This window comes from Apus apus, chromosome 27, assembly GCF_020740795.1.
Source record: "Apus apus isolate bApuApu2 chromosome 27, bApuApu2.pri.cur, whole genome shotgun sequence".
Taxonomy (NCBI): Eukaryota; Metazoa; Chordata; class Aves; order Apodiformes; family Apodidae; genus Apus; species Apus apus.
The window spans coordinates 1,571,993-1,594,175 of NC_067308.1; the positions used below are offsets into that span (position 1 = coordinate 1,571,993).

The 22,183-nt window shown below is 54.3% G+C and overlaps 2 protein-coding genes across 15 annotated transcripts in view; one reads left to right on the forward strand and one right to left on the reverse strand.

The window, feature by feature from the left end:
- Nucleotides 1–1,196: 1,196 nt before the first annotated feature.
- C27H1orf43 (chromosome 27 C1orf43 homolog) lies at nt 1,197–5,088 on the reverse strand. 2 transcript variants are annotated; one of them, XM_051641103.1, is made up of 7 exons: nt 4,942–5,087; nt 4,163–4,264; nt 3,751–3,859; nt 3,468–3,521; nt 2,172–2,338; nt 2,013–2,071; nt 1,197–1,492 (listed from the first exon to the last, which is right to left on the reverse strand). In XM_051641103.1, exons 1-7 carry the CDS (start codon nt 5,008–5,010, stop codon nt 1,294–1,296), a joined length of 759 nt encoding a protein of 252 aa, XP_051497063.1. In that variant the 5' UTR covers nt 5,011–5,087; the 3' UTR covers nt 1,197–1,293. The 2 variants fall into 2 exon arrangements, with proteins under 2 accessions (XP_051497063.1, XP_051497064.1); XM_051641104.1 differs by having other exon boundaries at nt 1,394–1,492; nt 2,200–2,338; nt 4,942–5,088.
- Nucleotides 5,089–5,205: 117 nt separating this feature from the next.
- UBAP2L (ubiquitin associated protein 2 like) overlaps nt 5,206–22,183 on the forward strand; it is a 33,162-nt gene continuing 16,184 nt past the window's right edge. For 10 of the 13 annotated variants that reach the window (XR_007891687.1, XM_051640987.1, XM_051640988.1 and 7 more), the window contains exons 1-10: nt 5,206–5,245; nt 9,350–9,479; nt 10,030–10,107; nt 10,475–10,585; nt 14,034–14,202; nt 14,534–14,629; nt 15,321–15,366; nt 16,209–16,321; nt 17,573–17,632; nt 20,886–20,938. Coding sequence is in view for 12 of the 13 variants with exons in the window: in XM_051640987.1 (XP_051496947.1) it covers nt 9,390–9,479; nt 10,030–10,107; nt 10,475–10,585; nt 14,034–14,202; nt 14,534–14,629; nt 15,321–15,366; nt 16,209–16,321; nt 17,573–17,632; nt 20,886–20,938 (816 nt within the window). In the remaining variant the exon portion in view is untranslated. The remainder of the gene's footprint in view (nt 5,246–9,349; nt 9,480–10,029; nt 10,108–10,474; nt 10,586–14,033; nt 14,203–14,533; nt 14,630–15,320; nt 15,367–16,208; nt 16,322–17,572; nt 17,633–20,885; nt 20,939–22,183) is intronic. The other 3 variants (XM_051640985.1, XM_051640986.1, XM_051640989.1) reach the window with 1 other exon arrangement.

Genomic DNA, 22,183 nt, shown 5'->3' on the forward strand with positions numbered 1-22,183 from the left:
ATCAGCACTTACCCCCTCTGCCTGCCCCAGGTCACCCACACTGGGGCTCCCCATCCTCTGCTGCCCCTCATCACAGTGGGTTCACCACAGGGGCTCCCCTGTGCCAGGACCCGCAACCAAAGCAACGTGTTTGGGGGCCCAGGGTTTAACCCACTTGAGGGGGACACTGTGCCCTGCTGTCCCCAACCACTGCTAGGACAGCCACCCTCCCAGCCCCTGCCCCATCCCTCCCCCTGCCCCAGCGAGGGGGTCTGGCTGCTTAGGCACCATCACAGCTACTGTGACAGGGACCCTGCAGCCACCCTCTGTGCCAGCTACACCATCAATGGCATCCTGGTTACCGTGGCTGTGGCACCTGGATGGACACAACCCCGGATCCAGCAAGGAAGGGATCCTGCTCGGGGTAACTGTCATTTTATTAAAGAGCAATTAAAAAGAGTGCAGAGTCCTGGGTGAGGGGCAGGGGTCCCCACCCCACGTGGCACACGCTGCCGTGGGCCTGGCAGGACGTAGATGTCGAGTTGGGGGCCACGAGCTTTCACCCCCGGGGGCTCAGCAGCCGCTGGCACACAAGGTGCTGGTGAGAGTGGGAGGAAACACCCCCTTGGCAGAACAGACAAGACATTCAAAGCTGTTATTTGTCTGCCCAAGACGTGCCCAAACGTCCAGTTGCAGGAGAAAAGAGTAGAAAGTGCAGCCCAAAGAGGCACCTCAGCCACGGCAGGCTGGGAACTGGCCACCAAACTATGTACACAACGTCCAGGCACGTGGGTGCCCTGGCCAAGAGGCGCAGGCAGCGCCGGAGCCACAGGGAAAACAGGACAATCCACCCTTTGGAAAGGACAAGGGGCTCCAGAGCCTGAGCCCCTGACAGACAGGACAGACAGACAGTGTCAGCCCCTGCAGGGCAGCAGGTGCAAGGAGCGCTGGGGGGAGCGATGTCCTTTATGTGCTAAAGCTACTCTGAGTTTATTCACAGGGTCGGGGCTCCAAGACGTTGCCAGACCCGAAGCCTCAAGCCTGGAGACTGTCCCAAGCCCCCATGGAGGAGGCCAGGTGGGCTGAGCCCCCCTGGGTTCAGCAGGCTCCTGGTGAGGGATGAGCTCCACCAGCTGACACGGAGCTGCCGTGGAGCCACCATCACAGGGTGGTGGAAGAGGGAGACCCGAGAGCGCAGCCGCTTCCTCCCAGCGCTGCCTGATGCTGAACAGAGGCCAAAGCCCACCCGGGACAGCAGCTGCAGCCAGGAGGGGGCTGCTCGTGGCAGGTCCCTGCAGCAGTGCTCCCTGGGGCTCACAGGGTGCTCTCCAGCGTGTTGTAGTTGTCCTTGAAGCTCTTCAGCTCCAGGAAGTGTTTGGCACGTTTGCTCTTCTGGCTGGAAGGCAGGTAGGTGACCTGGATGGTGGCAGGGTTGGAGACTTCAGGGGACAGGGTGAGGTCCTTGGCTGCCGACTGGTGCTGCCTCTGGCTGCTGCCTGCCCGGGCCTTGGTCCTGCCGGGAGAGGAGAAGCACCATGCCTGAGGCTCACACCATGGAAGCTGCTGCCCTCCCCAGGGGAGGAGCTCAACCACCGTGTCCGTCTGTTCGACACAAGGCAGAGCTGCCCTCAGGACAAACACGCTGTCTGTGGTTTTGAAAACCAAGGCTGGTGCTCCTTAGTGCCATGGTCTTGGCTGGTGTGGTGATGTCAGGCCACAGGCTGGACTTGATGATCTTAAAGGTCTTTTCCAGCCTTGGTGATTCTGTGATTCTGAGGGTGCTGGGCCTGGAGCCTGCCCAAGATCCTGGAGCCTGCCCAAGGTTCCTGGCTTAAAGCAGCCAGAGCAAGCAGGAACCTGGAGCATGACCAAATAACAAACCCAAAAACATATAAACAGATGGGCCATGAACCTGGAAGTGAACCTGGAAGGATGGTCAGGCACGAAGAGCTCGTGTCTCTGAAGTTTTGCCCCAAAACAAACAGCTGCTGGGGCCTAAGAAGCCCCCACCACAGCCAGGCAGGAACACTTACATGTTTGCCAGCTCATTCAGAGCATCCTGGTACTTCAGATATTCCGGTTTCCCAAAAACCTGGACACAAACAGAAAAGAGGGTGGACAACCCAACTGAGGTTCCAGTGGGACCCCATCCTGGCTGTGGGGCCAGAGGCAGGAGCAGCCCCAGCACTCACCCCGGTGCCGTAGCGGGCGCTCTCGTACCCGTCCAGCAGGGAGTCGATCAGGGCTTTGCGGAGGCCTTTGAAGGAGGTGCTGGAATTCCTCAGCTCCAGCAGGTAGGCACAGAAGTTCTTTCCTATTAAAGATTTTGGGTAGCGACCCTCGGCCTGAAACGGGATTTCTGGAAAACAAAAAGGCACAACTCAACCAGCTGAAGGGGGAGTGGGAACATCTGGAATTACCCGCAGAGCAGGTCAGAACTTGGTGGATGATTTGGCTTCCCAGCACATCTGCTGCCTCCCTTTGCTGGTGGGAGCAGAGCAGAGCAGACCCTCAGGCTGCCAGCACCCATGGGATAAGTGACTGCTATTCCCAAGTGAGGACCTGGAGGGCAGGGATGTCATGCAAAGGGAGCTGGACAGGCTGGAGAGCTGGGACCCTGTGAAGCACATGGAGGCAACAAGGCCAAGTGCAAGGTCCTGCACAAGGGTTGGGGCAACCCCAGGCACAAAGCCAGGCTGGTGGGAATGGATGGAGCAGCCAAGGAGAAGGACCTGGGGGTGTTGGGGCAGGAGAAGCTCAAGATGAGGCAGCACCATGTGCTGGAGCCCAGAAACCCCCTGTGTCCTGGGCTGTCACCAGCAGCGTGAGCAGCAGGGCCAGGGAGGGGATTGTCCCCTCTGCTCTGCTCTGGGGAGACCCCCTGCAGGGCTGGGAACAGCTCTGGGGTCCCCAACACAGGGAGGACATGGAGCTGGTGGAGAGAGTCCAGAGGAGGCCCCGGAGATGCTGGGAGGGCTGGAGCAGCTCTGGAGCCAGGCTGGGAGAGTTGGGGTGTTGAGCCTGGAGAGGAGAAGGCTCCAGGGAGACCTGAGAGCAGCTTCCAGTGCCTGAAGGGGCTCCAGGAAAGCTGGGGAGGGGCTTGGGACAAGGGCAGGGAGGGATGGGATGAGATGGAACAGTTTCAAGCTGGAAGTGGGGAGATGGAGATAAGATCTGAAGGAGAAATTCTTGGCTGTGAGGGTGGTGAGACCCTGGCCCAGGTTGCCCAGGGAAGCTGTGGCTGCCCCATCCCTGGCAGTGTTGAAGGGCAGGTTGGATGGGGCTTGGAGCAGCCTGGGCTGGTGGGAGGTGTCCCTGCCCATGCAGGGGTTGGATCTAGATGAGCTTTGAGGTCCCTCCAACCCAAAGCAGTCCATGATTCTGTGAACTGGAGCCTCATGACAAGCCTGGTGGCTGATGTGCTGCCCCCTCATTTCCTCCACACAAGGTCTCTCTCCACCCCTCCCCCCCTGCTCTCAGCTCCTTACCAGATGTTCTGATGGCATCTAACGCCTTCATCCTGTACAGGTAGTTATAGCAGCCTGGCAAAGAGAAAACCCAAAGTGAAAGTTCTGAAAATCCTGGGAGCAGGAGGCAGGGCTGAGAAAACAAACAGGAGCAGAGCACAGAGACACCATCTTGTGTCAGCTCAACACGGGACAGAGAGGCCAGCAAAGCAGCTTGGCCCCAGAAGAATGACCTGCTGCAGTGGGACAAGCACAGGATGGCGTCTCTGGTGGCCTGTGACCACCAGGCAGTGACAAAGGGTACCTTGTGTCTCCAGCTGCAGGAGCCTGCTGTCATCCTCAGCCAGCAGCCGGGGCTCGTACTTGATGTCCTGCACCCTCGACAGTCGAATGTCGATTTCTTCCTTTAAATCCTGCACAGCAGGGGGGGGAAAACCCACATTTACAGAGCACAGAATTACATGTTTGGGGTTGGAAGGGACTTCTGGAGATCCTCGAGTCCACCCCCGAGCAGTCACTTTGTGGGATCTCAGGGATGACAAGTCACACCCCGGGCTCCTCTGAAATAAACCCACCCCCTCTCTAGCTGCCCACCACACGGAGGCGGCAGCTCCTGGAAGTTACAAAGCAGGCTCTGCCCACTCCTGTGGGCACAGAAGGGTCTGGGGGTGCAGGGGAGGGAGGGCACGTCCCCAGCAGGGAGCAGGGGCACCCACCTTGGGCGCGTGCTGCCCCACGGGCACGTGGGGCCCCCGGCGCGACTTCATGGCGAAGCGCATGATCTGGCGTTTCACAAAGATGAACAGCAGCACGAAGACCTGGAGCACCACAGCAGGGACGGGGGTCAGGAGCACCCAGCGGCACCCCGGGTGGGCTCTCAGGGTCGGCCTGAGCCCAGCCCCGTGGGCACCCCAGGCTGAGGAAGCACGGAGCCCCACGGACCCCCCGAACCCGGCAGGCACTGGGGTGGCTGCTCAGCCCATCAGGAGCCCCAGGGGCACCCCGGCCGGCTACACAAACGCCTCAGTCTCCACAGAGGCGCCTGCCCACGGCCCGTCCCTGCCCCAGATGCCAGGACTCCAGGGACGCTCCAGCCTGGCCGTGCCAGGGCCCTGAGCCCGGCTGGACGGGAGCTCCCCACGGATACCCCGGCATGTGTCTCACCGGAGCTTTACAGACTCCTCGGACTCAGCTTCACGGGGCTCCCACGGGCACCCCAGGCCCAGCCCCACGGACACGCCGCGATCGGCCTCCCAGGGCCGCCACAGACCCCCCAGGAGCCCCACGGATACCGCGGGCTCCACGCCACGCAGGCCCCACAAACATTCCAGGACCGACTTTACAGAGGTTCCACGCACAGCCCGGCCCCGCGGACACGCCAGGATCGGCCTCCCAGGAGCCCGACGAACACCCCGGGCCCAGTTCCACGGGGGGCGCGGGCCCCACGCACGCGGCAGGCGCGCCCCGCGCCCCGCCCGCCTCCCGCCGCGCTCACCAGGCTGCCGTAGGCCATCACCAGCACCACGTTGACCCCAGAGAGCCAGTTGCTCCCGGCCCCCGCCATCCCCGGCCCGGCCCGGGGCCGCACAACATGGCGGCCGCCGCCGCCTGCTCCGCGCCGCGCCCACGTGACCGGGAGCGGCGCCGCTCTCACGTGACCGGGCGGCGGGGCCGGGAGGGGGGGGGGCGGGGGAAGCGCCCCCTCCCTGCGTCACGTGGGCGCGGCGGGAGGCCCCGCCCCCGGGCCCGTCACGTGCCGGGGGCGGCGCCGCGGGGAGTTGTCAGTGCGGGCCCAGCAGGTAAAGTTGCTGCGCGCGGCGGCGGCGGCTCCGGTAACCGCGCGCGGCCCCTTTAAATCCCGCACCCCCCGCCCTCCCAGCCCCCCCTCCCGCCACCCCCGCGCGCCCCCCCCCCCCCCCCCCGCCCCGGCCCCGCCGCCCGCCCGCCCGGCCCCGCCGCGCCGCCCCGGGGCGCCCGCCCCGCCGGGCCCCGCGCGGCCTAGTGGGCCGGGCTGCAGCCGGGGGCTGGCGTGACGCGCGGCCGCCGCAGGTGAGGGCGGGCGGGCGGTCTGGAGGCGGGGGAGGGAGGGGGGGGGGGGGGGCGGAATGGCGGCCGCGGCCATGAGGGCGGAAGCGGCCCCGCGCTCGCCCGCCTCCCCGGCTGCGGGCCCGGCCTGGCGCTGCGCCCCCGCGGGGCTCCCGCCCGGCCCCGCCGCTTCCCTGCGGGTCCCTCCGGCCGCCCTCCCGCATTGTGCGCCGCGGGGCCGGGCGGCTGCGGCCCTGCCGTGCTCCCGGGGTCGCTGCCGGCGCTAACAATGGGGGCCGCGCCGCCCTGCTGCCCCGCCACCGCCGGGCGGGCGGGCCCGCCGCCGCCGCCCCTTCCCCGGCAGCGCCCCGGGGGCCGTTACCGGTGGCGTGAGCTGAGCTCGGCCTCTCGGTGCGGGGCGGGCCTGGCCGCGGGTCCCCGCGGCGCCTGCGAAATGCCCGGGTGACGCCGGTTTGGGGGTCCTGGGGCAATCGGGAGCCGCCAGCGCGGGGGGGCGCGCCGGGCCCCTCCCTCCGCGCCGCTCCGGGGGGCTCTGCCCGGGGGCGGCAGCACCGGCCGGCGGGTCTCCCCGGTAAAGCCGTGCACACGCTGCCCACCCCGCGGGCTCTGATGATGTATCCGGGGGGCATCCCCCCAAATCTTGTACTCTGCACACACGGAAGTGATTCACTTTGCAGCCTCAGTGTGTTTGCTCCGGAGGAGAACTCAAAACACTGACAAACCAGCCCCCCCCCCCCCCCCACGTCTGGCTCTTTTCGGGTGCTTGTTCTGCTCCATGTTGCAGGAAAATCTTTCTGAATGCTTTGCCCTCTGTGGTCCTTTCCTTTGGAGCTTCGGAGCCTTTGGCACGATTCAATTAAGTCAGAAGGGGATGGAAATACTCATTTTTCTGTATTAACAGATGAGGGAAACTGAGACTGGGATGTGCTGGGACTGGCCCAGCGTCAGCTGGCAGGTCTGACCCAGCCGGGGATAGTGGATGTGACTGACAGATCCTTGTTCTAAAATTGTAACTTACCTGAAATTTCTAATAAAATGAACAGTTCCTTACATTCCTGTATCACCTCTTTTTCTGGAGACTCTGCACTTCTCGTGTAGCCAAGACCCCCCCCTCTAGGCATGTAAGGCAAGCAGAGGTGTTGTTTGAAAAGGGGGTAACAGCAAAGTGTGTTGTGTTCCTTGCAGTTTCTTGGAAGAAAAGGTGTTGGGACCTGTAGCTGGGAAGCTTCTTGTTTTCCCTAAATCCTGTCTGAATGTGTCTCTTTCTTGTCTTGAAACATGAGGTGTTTGCCCAGTTTAATGCTGGTTCTTTGGGTCTGGATCAGCCACAATTTCATTTGGCTGGAGCCAATCTTTTTTATTCTGTCCCTCTTGGTGAATAGCTCTGGCTTTGTTCTTTGGAAAACAACAACAACAAAAAAAGAGGTAAAACACTTTTCTTGTTGGTAAACTTGTTTTTATTGTTACTTCTGTGCAGGGCCAGTTCAAGTGTCAGGATATCCAAGATTTACAGTTAAATGTTGCCCTGAAGCTGTTCTGAAGTTACAGGATTGAGGAATAAATTTACCAGCTGAGTCCTGTGTCCTCCATGCAGCATGTGGGGTGTTGTGTGGGGACACCCCCTTGCCCCACAGTCTTAGCAGGGTCAGGGCCTGGCTGAGATGTCTAGAATAGATGTTTTTCTTGTGTGTTTTTTTTTTTCCTTATGTTTAAAGAAAAAAATACTCATGATTTGATGGTGGCAGAAATGCAGCTGGGCAGGAGGGAGGGTGGCAGCTGTTGAACAATGCCCAGCCACTGCACAAAGGTTGGGGGCAGCAGAGGCTGGAACTGGGTCCTATTGAAATTGCAGATTAAGTTCCTGCAAATGTGCAGGATTGTTTCCCTCTGGGCCTGCAGTTCTGCTGCCAAATTGGTTTAATCTGACAACTTGTTTGTGCGTGAAACACTTAGAACTGGGAGAGACGTGGCGGTGAAGAGCAAAAATAAACGTGGTGGGGAAGGAGCCTGCGTGGAGTGTGGGAGGGATGGTGTGGTCTGGGAGGCTTGGGCTGCTCTGCTCGGGTGCAGCCCAGGCTTGATGCTCTTTCTTTAATCTCAGTGTCACACTCACCTCAGGGGCTGGACGGGCAGCTTGAGTTGTTTGGACATGAGGAGGGAGTTCTTGGCTGTGAGGGTGGGGAGACCCTGGCCCAGGTTGCCCAGGGAAGCTGTGGCTGCCCCATCCCTGGCAGTGTTGAAGGGCAGGTTGGATGGGGCTTGGAGCAGCCTGGGCTGGTGGGAGGTGTCCCTGCCCATGCAGGGGTTGGATCTAGATGATCTTTTAGGTCCCTTCCAACCCAAACCATTCTGTGATTCCCTGATAAACTGTGGCCCTGTGGAGCTGGAAGCCTGTGGTTGCAAGTTGCTGTGAGGCAGGGGTGGCCAAGGGTGAGCTGAGGTTTCCTGGGAAGCTGCAGGAGTGTTGCCTCCAAATGATAGCTTAGATGGTGGTGGGAGCAGGAGTGGTGGAGCGTGCACGGAGCCACGGGGCAGAGGTGATGTTGGGGTCTCTGTGCTCTCAAGGGGGTCTCTCAGCCCAGTCCAGCCTGGACTGTGACTCCCCAGGCCTTGCAGGGCTCTTTACTGATGCTGCTTTGGACCTTTCCCCTCTTTGCATGCTGGGTCTTGCCCTGTTGATGTTCACAGCAACGTTTGGGATTGTATCCTGCAGGTTTTCTTGCTCAGGTTTCCTCCCTGCTCTCACACTCTGCCTGTGGCTCCTTCCCCTGTCCTGAGGGTCTCCTTGCAGCACCAGCACCTGGAACAGACCCTGCTGCTTTGGATCAGGGTGTCACAGTCGTGTTAACAAAACCTGAACATGTGAAGCTTGCAATTACTGAGTTTTTAGGGGGTTGGAGATAGCAATCCCAGTGCCATGGGATGTGCTGGCATCCCTTGCACCTGGGGGACAAGAGGCAGAGAGAACTGCTCCGTTCTGATCCTGTTCCATCCATCCAGGTTGGGCTCTTCCCAAAGCCCAGTGTGAGGTTATAAAACTCTTCTTGTGTTGGATCCTCCTTGGCCTCAACTCTGGGACTTTTTGCCTCAAGCAGTTACCTGCCAGCCTTGCTGGCTGTTACTCCTTGTGGACATCGAGTTCACGTTTTTCATAGATTTTAAATGTAGAACTCTCAGGAGAAGAAAACTTAATCTTTCCAGTTCTGAGGAGTAACTGACGGAAGCAAAAACGGGCGGTTCTGCAGGGACAGTGTTTCTTTAATACAATGTCCCACAAACCTGTAGCACCACTTATTACTGGAGAGTTTTTACTTCCCTGTCTGGCTTTGAAGGCAAGAAAGGAAAAAGGGAAGTAGCTGATGTGTCTGAGGCTCTGAGGTGTTCTGCTCTCAAAGTGACATTTCTGTAGAGTTTTTCCAAGTGTTCCTTGCTCCAGTAGCTCTTACAGCCCTGGGCATGGCAGATCCTTGCCCACTCATGAGTTTTAGCAGCAAGTCCTTAAATCTAGTGGGAGCTGTCCCTGCTCATAGCAGGGGGGTTGGAACCTGATGATCTTTAAGGTCCTTTCCAACCTTAATGATTCTATGGAACCCTTTACCCCAAGTACTTCTGCTCCTGGGTCCTGTTGGCTGCACACGATGCTTCATTTGGAGCTCTCCATCATGGAGAAACCCCCAGAAGCACAGGTGGCCTTTTTGTCTTGGGGACACGTGGCAGTGCCATGGCTTTTGGGGACGTGTTGGGGAGGATGAGGGCCTGCCATGGTTTTACTCACTGCCTCGGTCAGTCTGGGTGCTGCTGCCTTTTGTTTTTGGTTTCTAACAGTCTGTTCTCTCTTCTCCCCTGACCCACCACAGAGTTCTACCTTGTAAATACTGTTATTTGTATATACTGTAAATGATGACATCGGTGGGCACTAACCGAGCCCGGGGGAACTGGGAGCAGACACAGACACAGAGCCAGACACAGCACAAGCAGCGGCCGCAGGTAAGGGCAGCGTCCATGGAAACCAGTTAGCTTGGAGGTGGAGACCTGGCACTCCTGCCTGGCCCAGCACTGAGGGCTGGGCTTGGCCTAACGAGCTTCCTGCACAGCCCAGTTAATTGGGGAGGTACTGCCCGTGGGGCTCCTGCATCCCTGTCTCCAGGTGGGAGCCAGAGCTGAGACTGGGATTTAGTTCCCTCTGACTGTTCCCTGTTCACTGTACTGGAGGCAAGTGGCTGAGGAGCTGCCTGCTTGATGGTCTTGATGTTCTGGTGGTGGTGAGGTCTGCCTCAGAATGGACACAGGTGAGGTGGTTGTGGCTCACCTGGTGCCACAGGGCATCCAGTGGAATGTCCCTTTCTTCCAGACTCCCCTCTCTCCCTTCTCTTCTGTCTGCCTTTCTGGAGCTTTCCTCTTCCTGGCCCTTGTTTGCATCTCTTCATCATCAATGGATTCCTTTCCAGAGATCTCAGGGACATGGAATGGCCTTTGGAGGAAGGTCTGTTGGGAATGCCCTACTCTAACCCTGCTCTCTCTCCATATGATTCCTTAGGCCACTGCAGAACAGATCCGACTTGCACAGATGATTTCGGACCACAACGACGCTGACTTTGAGGAGAAGGTGAAACAAGTGAGTCTGGAAGGGGAGGGTGGATGGGATGGGAAGGGGAGATCCATGTTGGGAGTACACTGAATGCTGGGGGGCTGGGAGGGAAACAGCTGGCTGCTCCCTGAATTTCCTTGGACTGGCTTGTTCCTCAGAATGCAGGGAATGGTGTTACCCTGAGAAAAAGAGGTGGTAGGTTGGGTTGTGGTGAAACAACAGTAGCTCAGAAATTCCCACCCTCAGTTACTTTCTGCTGAGGAGGCTGGGGAGAATCCCAAACCCTGACACGTCTCTCTTGGACTTCTGGTTTGGGATTCAGCTTCCCTTCCATAGAGATTTTGGTGCCTTCTTGGTTTGGAACATGCTGACCAGGGTGTTGTGTTCTCTACAGCTGATCGACATCACAGGCAAGAACCAGGATGAGTGTGTGATTGCTCTGCATGACTGCAACGGGGATGTCAACAGAGCCATCAACGTGCTGCTGGAGGGCAACCCGGACACGGTAGGGTTGGGTCCTGGGGAGCTGGTGAGGCCTGGCTCAGTGTCACTGTGTGGAGACAAGACGCAGAGCAGCGTCTGGATAACAGGGGCCAACATGACTGAGTAGTTCCACTCTGCTTTTGGGACCCCACCGGGAGCACTCTGTCCAGTTCTGGAGCCCCCAACACAGGGAGGACATGGAGCTGGTGGAGAGAGTCCAGAGGAGGCCCCGGAGATGATGGGAGGGCTGGAGCAGCTCTGGAGCCAGGCTGGGAGAGTTGGGGTGTTGAGCCTGGAGAGGAGAAGGCTCCAGGGAGAGCTTAGAGCAGCTTCCAGTGCCTGAAGGGGCTCCAGGAAAGCTGGGGAGGGGCTTGGGACAAGGGCAGGGAGGGATGGGATGAGGGGGACGGATGAAAACTGGGAGAGGGAGCTGGAGGTTGGAGATGAGGAGGGAATTCTTGGCTGTGAGGGTGGGGAGAGCCTGGGACAGGCTGCCCAGGGAAGCTGTGGCTGCCCCATCCCTGGCAGTGTTGAAGGGCAGGTTGGATGGGGCTTGGAGCAGCCTGGGCTGGTGGGAGGTGTCCCTGCCCATGCAGGAGGTTGGATCTAGATGATCTTTTAGGTCCCTTCCAACCCAAACCATTCTGTGATTCTGTGACAAGTAGCATGTAAGGTGTGGTTGTGTCCTGGTTTCTACATGCTGCTTGCACAGCACAGTGTGGCCAGCAGAGTGTAGAGGGGAAAATGCAATAAATCATTGACTTCCTATTCCTTCTGGATCCAAGCACCCCCACAGCAGTGCAGTGGTGTCCATGTGATCTTTCACTCTACTGTGAGTGGGAAGTAACTTGTCTCTTCCCCTGAGGGCTGAGTGATCTGTGTTGAGCAGGTAGCACAGTAACCTCTGTTACTGTAACCTGTGTTGCTCTAGGTGACCCTACTCTGGCAGGAGGGTTGGACTAGATGATCTCCAGAGGTTCCTTCCAAGCCTAACCCTACTGTCACTCTGTGAGAGGCCAGTGTGTGTCAGCTGGGATTTCTTTTTGGTAGATTAATGCAGTTTTGTGTCTCTGACTCTAAACATTTCCTTCTCAGTGCTGTGCTGACAGGTTTGTGTGCTGCTGCCCATGTTGTTGTTGGGTTGTGAGAGTCTTTTTGCTGTTTGTCTTCTGTGGAGTCAGCCTCTAGTGCTGCCACTCATGCAGGTGCCTGTCTCAGGCAAACCAAAGTCAGATCTGAAAAGAAGTGAGCCCTTGCTTAGGAGGAACTTCCTGCCTGGTGTGTGGGGTGTCCTTCCCTTTCTGACAGCAGGGACATGAGTTCATGAGATACAGCCTCATAAGAAGGCTGTGAATATCAGATTCTTCCAAACTGCCCCTGACCAGATACATTCTCCCATCACTCTGCCCTGGCTGAACCTGACTCAGCTCTTGTTAACGAGTTGAGGCTCTAAATATCACTGCAGAATATTAGGCCTTGTCTTTTTTTTTTTTTCTCCTCAGTATTAGCCCTGAGTAGCTGGGCAAGCTGGAGAGCCCAGACTGTTCTGTGTAATGTGGCTGCTCCCCAAGGTTGGGTGCTTTGCTGGCTTTGGCACCAGCCAAGTTCAGGGCAGCATATCAGGCTTCTTCCCTGTCTGTAGAGAGCTTTTGTCCATTGACAGCTGAACAAAACAGAGTCACAGAGCCATGGAATGGTTTGGGTTGGAGGGACCTGAAAGATCATCTAGTCCCACCCCAGCATGGGCAGGGACACCTCCCACCAGCCCAGGTTGGTCCAAGCCCCATCCAACCTGCCCTTCAACACTGCCAGGGATGGGGCAGCCACAGCTTCCCTGGGCAGCCTGTCCCAGGCTCTCCCCACCCTCACACTCCAGAATTCCCTCCTCATCTCCAACCTCCATCTCCCTCTGCCAGTTTTCATCCCTCCCCCTCATCCCATCCCTCCCTGCCCTTGTCCCAAGTCCCTCCCCAGCTTTCCTAGAGCCCCTTCAGGCACTGGAAGGTGCTCTAAAGCCTCCCTGGAGCCTTTTCTTCTCCAGGCTGAACAAATAGCTGTTGGAAATATCTTTTTAGGAAGGGGGATGATACAAATGTTTCTTGCTGAGGCAAAGCTCAGCTGTGACTGCATTTTCCTCCACACCTCTTGTAACCAGCAGCTTTTAGAGCAGTGCAGACCCCTGCTGCCACAGCAGCTGCATTCCCCAGATAACCACAGTGCTCCTGAAAACAGCAGCCAGGAGAGTGTGCAGCATAAACCCCCTTTTGTAGCTGAACCTGCTGTACTTGAGCAGCTGGAAGGCCCAGCAGCATGAGAGCTGCTGCTGCAGAAGTGTGGAGGCAGAAGGGAGCTGGGAGAGCAGAGCTTGGGGTGCCCTGGGGCTGTGGGCCAGGACCTGCAGTGCTCAGATGTGTCAAAGGTCTTGGAGCTGCTTCTGGCCTGGATTGAGCCTGTGCAGCAATCCAGTAAAGGGGATTTTCTGATAAGAAATAGACGTGCTAATTGCTTGGATACTCCTGTGCTGATGAGGACAGCTCACCTGCTGAGCTAGTTACTCATAACGTGCTGTATTTCAAACAGTGAAGGAGCTGGATTGGCTGCTGAGTTGGATTTGGCTTAAAATTAACGGTATTCAAAGTAAATATTTCTCTCAATTTCCTTCTGAGCCAGATACCTGTGGAGCCTTGAGTTTGAAGGCAGTTTGTGCCTCTCTGGGTTTTTTCCTCACTGTCCCTGTGTGGTGCCATCCAACACCAGCTGTGCACTTGTCTGCCAGTTATGGTTTTGGGTGTCTGTCAGTGACTTGTGACTATTTTTAATTGTCCTAACAGTGTGTGGCATCAATTTAAGAATCTGAAAGCACTGCAGACTGTCACAGAGTGAACCAGCCCGTGGCAGCAAGCTGGAGTCATGCTTAGCTCCTGGCAGTGGAACTTGGGGTGACTTGAACGTGGCTGTTGGATAATGTCTGTGCTGCCCCTCTCCCTGTGAGCTGGTGTTTTAGGGGAGGGGTTTCTTTTAAATCACTAAAATCACAAAGCATTAAAGAAAGCAACTTACCCAAAAATACTGGCTGCAGAGCACTTGGAACATTTACCTGGGTTATTCTGAGAGCTCCCCAAAACAGTGGCCCCCATCAAATGGCAGGTTTTTTTTCCCCTAAACAAGTGAAAATTGTCTGTGCTTTGAACTGAAGTGTTATGCTCACTCTGTTTAAGAGTAGATCTTTGCAGAAGTAGAATAACTCATGTGCTGTTACCTCAAACTGCATTCCAATCACCTGGAAGAGAGCTTTCCTTGAAGGAAAAGCTGTCATGTGTGTAGGTTGAGAGACTTCTAGAAGAAATTGGGCTGGAAACTATTTTTCTGGAGACCCTCGTTATGGTCCCTGTGCTGCGTTTAAACACGTGTGTTTGCATCCTGCATCCATCAGACCGTGATTAACTTCTCTCTCCTTTACAAACCTGCAGCATTCCTGGGAAATGGTCGGGAAGAAGAAAGGTGTCTCAGGACAGAAGGAGAGTGGACAGACAGAACCTAGTGAAGAAAGCAAAGAAAACCGGGAGAGGGATCGGGATTTCAGCCGGCGACGCGGCGGGCTGCCCAGGCGGGGCCGAGGGACCAGCCGTGGGAGAGAGTGTAGGGACCTGCCCCTTCCTAACACCCCTCTCTGTCCTGCTGCATACCCAGGCACTTCCTGCCCCATAAAAGCTGCCAGCAAAGCTGCTGAGGCAGATGCATTTTGAGGAAAAACCCATCCCTGTGTGCGTGGCAGTGTTTGATGTTCCTCTGTCGCGATTCCTTGGGTGGCGCCCTTGATGCTATCAGCTGGAATGAGAGAAGTGATGGGAGTGTCTGGCAGCCCGCTTTCCCACAAACCTGCTGTTCTTTGGTGTGTGAGGTCTGCTCTTGTATCCTCCCTGAAGCAAGAGAAATCTTGACATTGTCTTTGCATCCTTCTGTCTTCCAGTTCGGGGCCAGGAGAATGGACTTGACGGTGGTAAGAGTGGAGGATCTTCTGGAAGAGGCACAGAAAGAGGGAGACGGGGACGTGGCCGAGGCCGAGGTACACGGGGGGTTGAGGTCAGAGGGGGTGGGAGGGGAAGAACTACATCAGCAGATCTGTGTCCTCCCTGTGCTTGCAAAGCCTCTTTTATAGGAGGAATCACCAAACTGAAAGTAAGCCCTTGATTTTCCTGTTCTTGTGCTTAAACTTGGTGGCTACATGTTACTTCCCCATCTTAAGCACCCTAAAAAGAGCATCTAGTCCCTACATTCCATCTGTGGAGTTGAAAAAACAATGGGGCTTTATTGCATCAAGGTGGGAAGCTAAAAAAAACCAAAGGTGACTGTTTGGCAGGTGGCCCAGGTCCTTGTTAGGAACAGAACATGGATCTTCCTTGTTCTTGCACGTGTGTCTCTGGGCACCATTGCTGTGCAAACACTTGGCTTGGTTTTTAAATATTCAGTGGTGGAAACTCCTTTTTCCACAACATCTGTGCTGCTCAGGAATTGTTGCTGAGGGCACAGCTGCAGAAATCAGGACCAGTGTACTGGTGGTTTGTGCCAGCTGGGCACTTCACCTGAGCCTGGAGTTACACTGCCAGCCAGCTGAGGTCATATAAAGACTTGGCTGGAAATGCCATCAGCTCAGGAAGATCCTCACCACTCTCGTGTTCTGGGCATCAGAAATCCACACGTTCACATGTTTCTTTTCCTGGTGATGCAGAGCTGCTCAACACTGTGTGTGTTTGCAGGTGGCTCTGGAAGGCGAGGGGGAAGATTTTCTGCCCAAGGCATGGGGTGAGTGTCACTGGTACCATCACAGCCACAATAAGTCTTTGTCCATGAGTAGTGCTGTTGGTGTCAGTCATCTGTGTTCTGCTCTTCCTTTTATTTTTATTAATGAAGCCCAAACTGCATCATATTAACTTCAGTTTGGAATGGCTGGTGGAGCTGAAGCATCCCTCTATTGAGGGGACTGGCTTTGGAGTTGTGTCATGGTCTGAATAAAGTCAGTTGCTTTTAAAATAATAGAATCATGGAATGGTTTGGGTTGGAAGAGACCTTAAAGATCATCTAGTTCCAACCCCCCTGCATGGGCAGGGACACCTCCCACTAGACCAGGTTGCTCAGAGCCCCATTCAGGATGCCCTTGAACACTTTCAGCGATGGGAATCAGAATCATCATCAAGGTTGGAAAAGACCTTCAAGATCGTCAAGTCCAACCATCCACCCTACAAGCCCCAACCACTAAACCATCTCATGAAACACCACGTCTGTCCCTTTTTTGAACACCTCCAGGGATGGTGCCTCCACCACCTCCCTGGGCAGCCTGTTCCAAGGCCTCACCACTCTTTCTGGGAAGAGATTTTTCCTCATATCCAGCCTGAACCTCCCCTGCTGCAGCTTGACCCCATTTCCTCTTGTCCTGTCACTGGTCACCATGGAGAAGAGCCCAACACCCACCTCACCACAGCCTCCTCTCAGGTCGTTGTGGAGAGCAGTGAGGTCTCCCCTCAGCCTCCTCTTCTCCAGGCTGAACAGCCCCAGCTCCCTCAGCCTCTCCTCGTAAGGCTGCTTCTCCAGACTCCTAGGAATGCTTAGGTAGGAGTAAAAATGTCCCATCTTCATGTTTCTTACAGAACTTTCAACCCTGCCGACTACGCCGAGCCGGCCGGTGCGGACGAGAACTACGGGAACAGCAACAACAACACGTGGAACAACACGGGCAGCTTCGAGCCAGATGATGGCACAAGTAAGTGGCCTTCAGGCTTGGGTTTGCTGGTTGGTGTTTAGTGAGTGGAGTTTGTGTCCAACTGGTTTCACTGAGGAGGCTTTGGGGAAGATCTTTGGTTCAGGGACAGAGGAACAAGTTGTTGGTTCAGAGATGGATTTGTGGCCCTTTTCTTCACATCCAGAGGTGCCTTTGCTTCTGTTGGGTCACCATGTTGGATACCAGGAGCTGGATGATTGTTCTGGTGTGAGTTTGTGTGTGCTGCTGGCACAGGAGCACTTGGCTCTGTTTGTTTTCCAGCAGAAACCATGTTGCCTCTTCGGAAAAGTCTCTTTTTTTATTAACTGTAGAGTGATAAACACATGGAAGTTCTCCCAGTATTCAGTGCATCCTCCAGGGAATGCCATTCCAGTTGAGATACAACTGGAGAGTAACAAGGGACATTGTTGGATTTTGATGAGTCTGTTGGTGGGGTTTTTAGGAGTGGTTGTGTTGTTGATGTTGTTCTGAGGAGCTGTCTTGCACCATCATGAAGTCAAATTGTTTTTCCATGATTTTGGAGCATTCAAGTAAACACCACATCCAGGTTCTGAGAAACATTCACAACCATTTTCATGTTGCTTTGGGCAACTTCCAGATTTTTTGTACTTGCTGAAAACTTCATAGCTTTGGAAAGACAGAAGTAAAGGACTGTGAACTGTGATACCTCTGCACATTGTTAATGTAGGGTTTTTTTGGCTGGTTTGTGTTTTGGGGGTTTTTTGTTGGGGTATTTTTGTCTTTTGGTTTATTGGGGTTTTTTTCCAGAAAAGGAAGAGCTGTTTTGAAAAAAAGGGGGGGGGGATATAAACATGGTTTTGTAAAACAGGAGCAGATTGAGTGATCATCATCTTGCCAACTGCCAAAGAGTGGTGCAATTTTAGTCTCAACAGGCTTCTGTGTGGTGGTGATTTTTTTTTTTACTGTGTTGGTTTTTTGTGGAGTTGTGGAACAAAGTGGGTAAGAGTGTGGTTGGAGGGAATGGGAGGTTTGTCTGACAGAACAACTCAAATTAGCTCTGCTGCTACAGCACAACTTGAGTTTGATGGTACAATGAAGCTGTTCACTTGTGTGTGGTCGTTTGGTTTCCATGTTAGTAGCCACAGGTATCTCTTGAAATTAATATCCACAGGTACAATGTGACTGGTGTACGTGGGGGCAGTGAAACTCACCTTCACCTCTTGGAAGTCAAAATTTCACTCGTCTTTCTTTTCTGTTTTTGTTTTGTTTCAGGACTTGATTTCATTGGGGGTGAGGGGGCAAATTATCCCCGAAAATTTGACACTGCTCCTGGTACGATTCATCCAGGTGCACTAACTGCCCCGGATACCTTTTACTTTATAGCTTTTTTTAAAAACAAACCTGAAATATCTGTGGATATGTCATTCTTGTCTCTCTTTATTTGTTCATTGTAATGAATATTTGACATTTTCTCTGACTGTGCTTTTTACTAATACTGACACCTCGAATGGAAACGGGGAGAGGTTAACCCAAAATCTTGTGGATTGTGGAAATTTGAACTGCTCCTCAGCAGCCAGAGCAGCTCCATGTCCCACCCCAGAGGAGGCAGCAGGAGGCAGTTGGTCTCTCATCCCAAAAGCTGTGCCTTGCTGGTGTCCCCATGCTGTTCCCTCAGCACAATGCTCTGTTCTGCTGCCAACACCTCCCTCCTCTGTTCTTGCTGAGGGTCAGGAAGGGGAGTTGTCTGTATAAACCATCTTGGTGCTTCACCTCTGCTTGTGGCTGCTCTGCCTGCCCAGCTGCCCTGCTCCACCCCAGACCTGCCCTGCAGTTGAAGATGCCAGTGGATTTTGAGATGATCAGGGTGCTTGATGGCCAAGCTGCTCCATGCCTGGCCCCTTATCTCCTGCTCTGACACCTTTATGCCTTATTCAGCCAAGGACACCCAAGAGATGATCCCATTTGCCTTACAGCAAATCCAATTGGTGTCCAGAATGGGGCCAGAATCATGTTTAGCCCATGTCTCCTCCATCTTACCTAAGGTCTGGAATTCAAGGCTAAAGGTCCTTCTGGAGGAACTGGTGACTTTGCTCTTGAAGGTCAGGACAGGAGAAGTTGAGGCCATAGGGTCTCTTCCATGGGGGCCTGGAGGCAGATGTTTTCCATGTTCTCACCTCTGGTTAATCTTTAACTCCTGCAGGCAGCACAAGGCCATCTGCTCCAGTGCTGCCATCCTGGCTTTGCCACATGTGGCTTTGTTTGGCTTTCTCTGGCTTTGATGTGCAGAGCAGGGGGTTTGGGGTCTGTCACCCTTCCAGGGTGGGCCAGCATGTATCCAGTCATAGGGATCCCAGCAGGCTGCCTGCTGGGCAAGCTGGTTGCTCATCTCCTAGTTTAAAATGGAGAGAGACTGTATTGGGAGGGGGGAAGTCTTGAAGACACACTGGGACTTTATCACATTTGTATTTCAAACACCTTTTGACTTTTATTTTTCCTTTGGTTTGAGAATCTTAAAGACCAGCAGCTCTTTGAAGGGCTCAAAGGAGGGCTTCCTGTTCAGGAGACACTTCTGAAGTGATGTTGAAAGTGTCAGGGTGTTGCTTATGTTGCAGCTCTCTCCTTTGGAAGAGCTTGATGGAGAGCAAGACTCTTGGTTTCCTTAAAAACCTAAACACTGTGTTGGTGGGAAGCTTTGTGGAGCATTTCTGGTGAATCCCCACATCACAGGCCCTTGGTTTCCCATCTGTCCCTTTGTGTGCCAGGAGCACCAGCCATGCTGGAGAGGTGTCTGGTGCTGGAGAGCAGACTTGCCAAGAAAGCCCCATCCATGGCTGCTCTTCACCTGCAGGATTTCCTTCTGCTTTTCCTGCTGTTTTGCTTTGCTTCTCATTTTTTCCAAGCAAGCAAGACTTGGAGCCCTGTGCCATGTTTCTACATGCACAGACTCTTCTTGGGGCAACTCTCCTGGTTTCCTGCTCCTCTCTGCCAACTGCAGCTGACCCAGGTACCTCCAGCTACCACTTGGGTAAGGCTTGAGCTGGTAGGATCTTCCTGATCTCTGAAAAGCTGGAAAGGAGCCTTTCTGTTACTGCTGTGAGGACACAACAAATCTTAAGGAATGGTGGGATCTGGCTTTTTAAACCCCAGGTGGGTTTTTCATTGAGTGTGCTGAGCTCCTCCTGATGCTTCGTGGAGGGGCAGAGCAGTGGGCCCTGCAACTTCTGGCACTCAGGGAAGTTGTGTTGCATTAATATCTGGATTTCTAAATAGAACATTTTCAATTTAAACAAAGAAATCCAGGAAGGCTTCTTGAGTTGGCTCAAGTCATCAGGCCAATCAAAACACTCAGCAAAACAATACTGAAAAAAGAAGAATTTGCTGAGAAAATACTTTTCATGCACTTAAATCCTTCACTTCTAGACAAACAGTTGTTTGGATGTTTTGACTTTGATTACAAAGTGTTTATGGGATGATTCCCAATATCTCAGCAAGCCTGACTGTGTCCTGCAGAAGAATCCACAGTGTTTCTCTTCTCCACCTGCTACATGTTGATGCTCTAAAAGGCTTTCATCTCCTAAAAGGGCTGGTGCCAACTTGTTCCATCCTTGTTCATGTCTCCAGGATGAACTTTCTTGGCTCTGTTGGGTTTTCTTATGGGGTTTCCATGGGCTGAAAACAAGGTGTACAATATGGGGCTGCTTTTATGCCCTTGAGTCTTTTGGGATGTCAAATGCACCAAATTAAGGTTTTTTTCAGTGGATTTGGAAGTCGTCACAAAAAATTCAGAGCAGAGGTTAAACTGGTGGCAGTGAGGGATGGAACAGGTTGAAGATGTGGCCAGGCAAGCCTTTTTTCCCCTCCCCTCCCCTTCCCCCATGCATTTTGCTCTCTTATAAATCATGCTGTGCTGGATTGTGGCTGACATCTTGTGCTTTTCTGCCTGATATCTTAAGCTGCTCACTTGGGGCACATCTCTGAAATTGGTCACAGAAAATGTGTGGATTGCTCAGTCCCTCAGATTCTCCTTGCTGATTCCCACTTGCCTGTGCACAGGAGGTCCTGGTGCGACGAGCTGTCAACATTTTGGGGGGGGAAGACCAAAAGCTGAACCATGAGAGTGATTTGGTTGTCCCTGGGTTTGGTAGAAGCTCCAGGTTTAAGTGGGTGGTGAGGTCCTGCCTGAGAGCTGGCAGGAACCCCCAAAGGAGGTGCTCTGTGAGCTGCTGGGGTAACACTAACTGCTTCTGAGTGTAGAAACCTGCAGGATGAGGGGAGATCAGGAAAACGGCATGAGGAGGCTGGGGACAATGCCAGGTTTTCCTTGCCAAGATCCCTGTTTGGTGCTGGGGTGTTTGCCTTGCCCTGGCTGCCAGCCCTGCTCCTCTTCCAGCCTGGGCTGCCCGGGCAAGGCTGAGGCCATCCCATCCCTTCCCTGAATCCTGGGTTGGGGTCAACTGCTTTAATTTGTCTGGTTGGCAAATAAAAATCCTCTCAGCTGCTTGCAAAGCCCCCCAGTACTTCCTTGACTCTCCCAGGTAGAGCTTTGATGCTTCTGTAACTTCTCTACCTGTTGTTATCCTTGTAGGTGCGTGGAGGGCGGCAACAGAAGAGTGGGGCACGGAGGACTGGAATGAAGATGTAGGTACTCTCCAAAGCCCTCTTCCCCACGTGTCTGCTGGCAGGCTGCTGTCCTGGGTCTGCACACACAGCTATGAGGGGGGCACAAGGCCCATCCTCCCCAAACTACAGGCACAGCCCCAGCCAGGCTCCCAGTCCCAGAGCTCTGAGGAATAAGCAGAGCAGACGCTGCTTCTGAAGTACATGGGTAGCAGAGCTTGTTATAGGAGCCCCAGACAGGAAGGGATCTCACAAGACATCAGGTCTGGTCCTCTTCTCATTGCCTGCAGCTGCAGGGTTGAGTTCTTCCATAAGCTGGCCTGGCTTCACACCAGGTTCTTGCTCTGCTCCTCTAGTGGGGTGGCAGTTTGGAAAGGTTTCCCTTTGATCCACACCACATGCTGGGGAGGAGGCAGCAGCAGTTTCACGCATGTCACGTGCCTCTGCTGGTCCTTGTGTTTTGGATGGAAGACAAGCTCTTGGCTTTACCTTCTGACTTGCTCTTTTGTGTATTTTGCTGCTTTTTGTTCCCTACCTGGTGCCTCCTTCAGAGCAGAACAGACACTGTTACCACTGGCTTTTAAGGCCTCTATCACTTGCTTCTGAAATGAGCTTCAGTCCCTCCCTGAATCAAGGGAGAACTTCTGTTCTTGCAGATGGAAGCAGAGTTAGGCTTTTTTAGTGTTGTTACTAGTTTTGCAAGCTCATTTTTGCTAAGCCTGCAGAGTGGGCATGAAGGGAAGGCTTTTGCTTTCCAGTCACTGTCTGAAGGAAACGCTCCTGCTGTTTGGAGAGGGGAGCAGCTCCTCTGTCTGTTCACTCAGGTCTCTTCTTGGAGAGAGCCTTTGGTGGCACCTCCTGCCTTCCCTGTGTGTTTATATGCTCCCAGGAGCTCCTGATTTTGTTTTTAGACTCTTTTGTTGCTGGCAGCTCCTTGGTCTGAAATGAAAGCCGTTTATATTCCAATATGTTCGAGGCTGGATCACAGGTGGTCACTAAAACTCCCCCTCAGGTGGTCACTCAACCTCCTCTTCATTCATTTTTGAGCAATTTACTTTTTACTTCCATAGCAGAGATGCACCATCAGTTCAGAGCATCTCTCTTAAGATCCCCCCACAGCCCTAGTAGATTTGGGAACTACAAAAGAAAATTGTAGAAGGATTTGAGGATTTTTTTCCCCCTGGCAGGTGATTTGTGCACTTACCTGAGAAGTAAAAAATGAAAGAGAAGCTGATTCTGATGGGAACCAAATATTAGGGAAGGTTG

Excerpts from the sequence above, each read along its gene's own strand:
- C27H1orf43 (XM_051641103.1), bottom strand. The coding sequence starts at position 5,010 with ATGGCGGGGGCCGGGAGCAACTGGCTCTCTGGGGTCAACGTGGTGCTG. Across the intron at positions 2,072-2,171 it reads GCGCCCGCTACGGCACCGGG|GTTTTTGGGAAACCGGAATA; the intron begins GTGAGTGCTGGG and ends GTTTGTGTCCAG. Across the intron at positions 1,493-2,012 it reads CTGAATGAGCTGGCAAACAT|GACCAAGGCCCGGGCAGGCA; the intron begins GTAAGTGTTCCT and ends CTCTCCCGGCAG.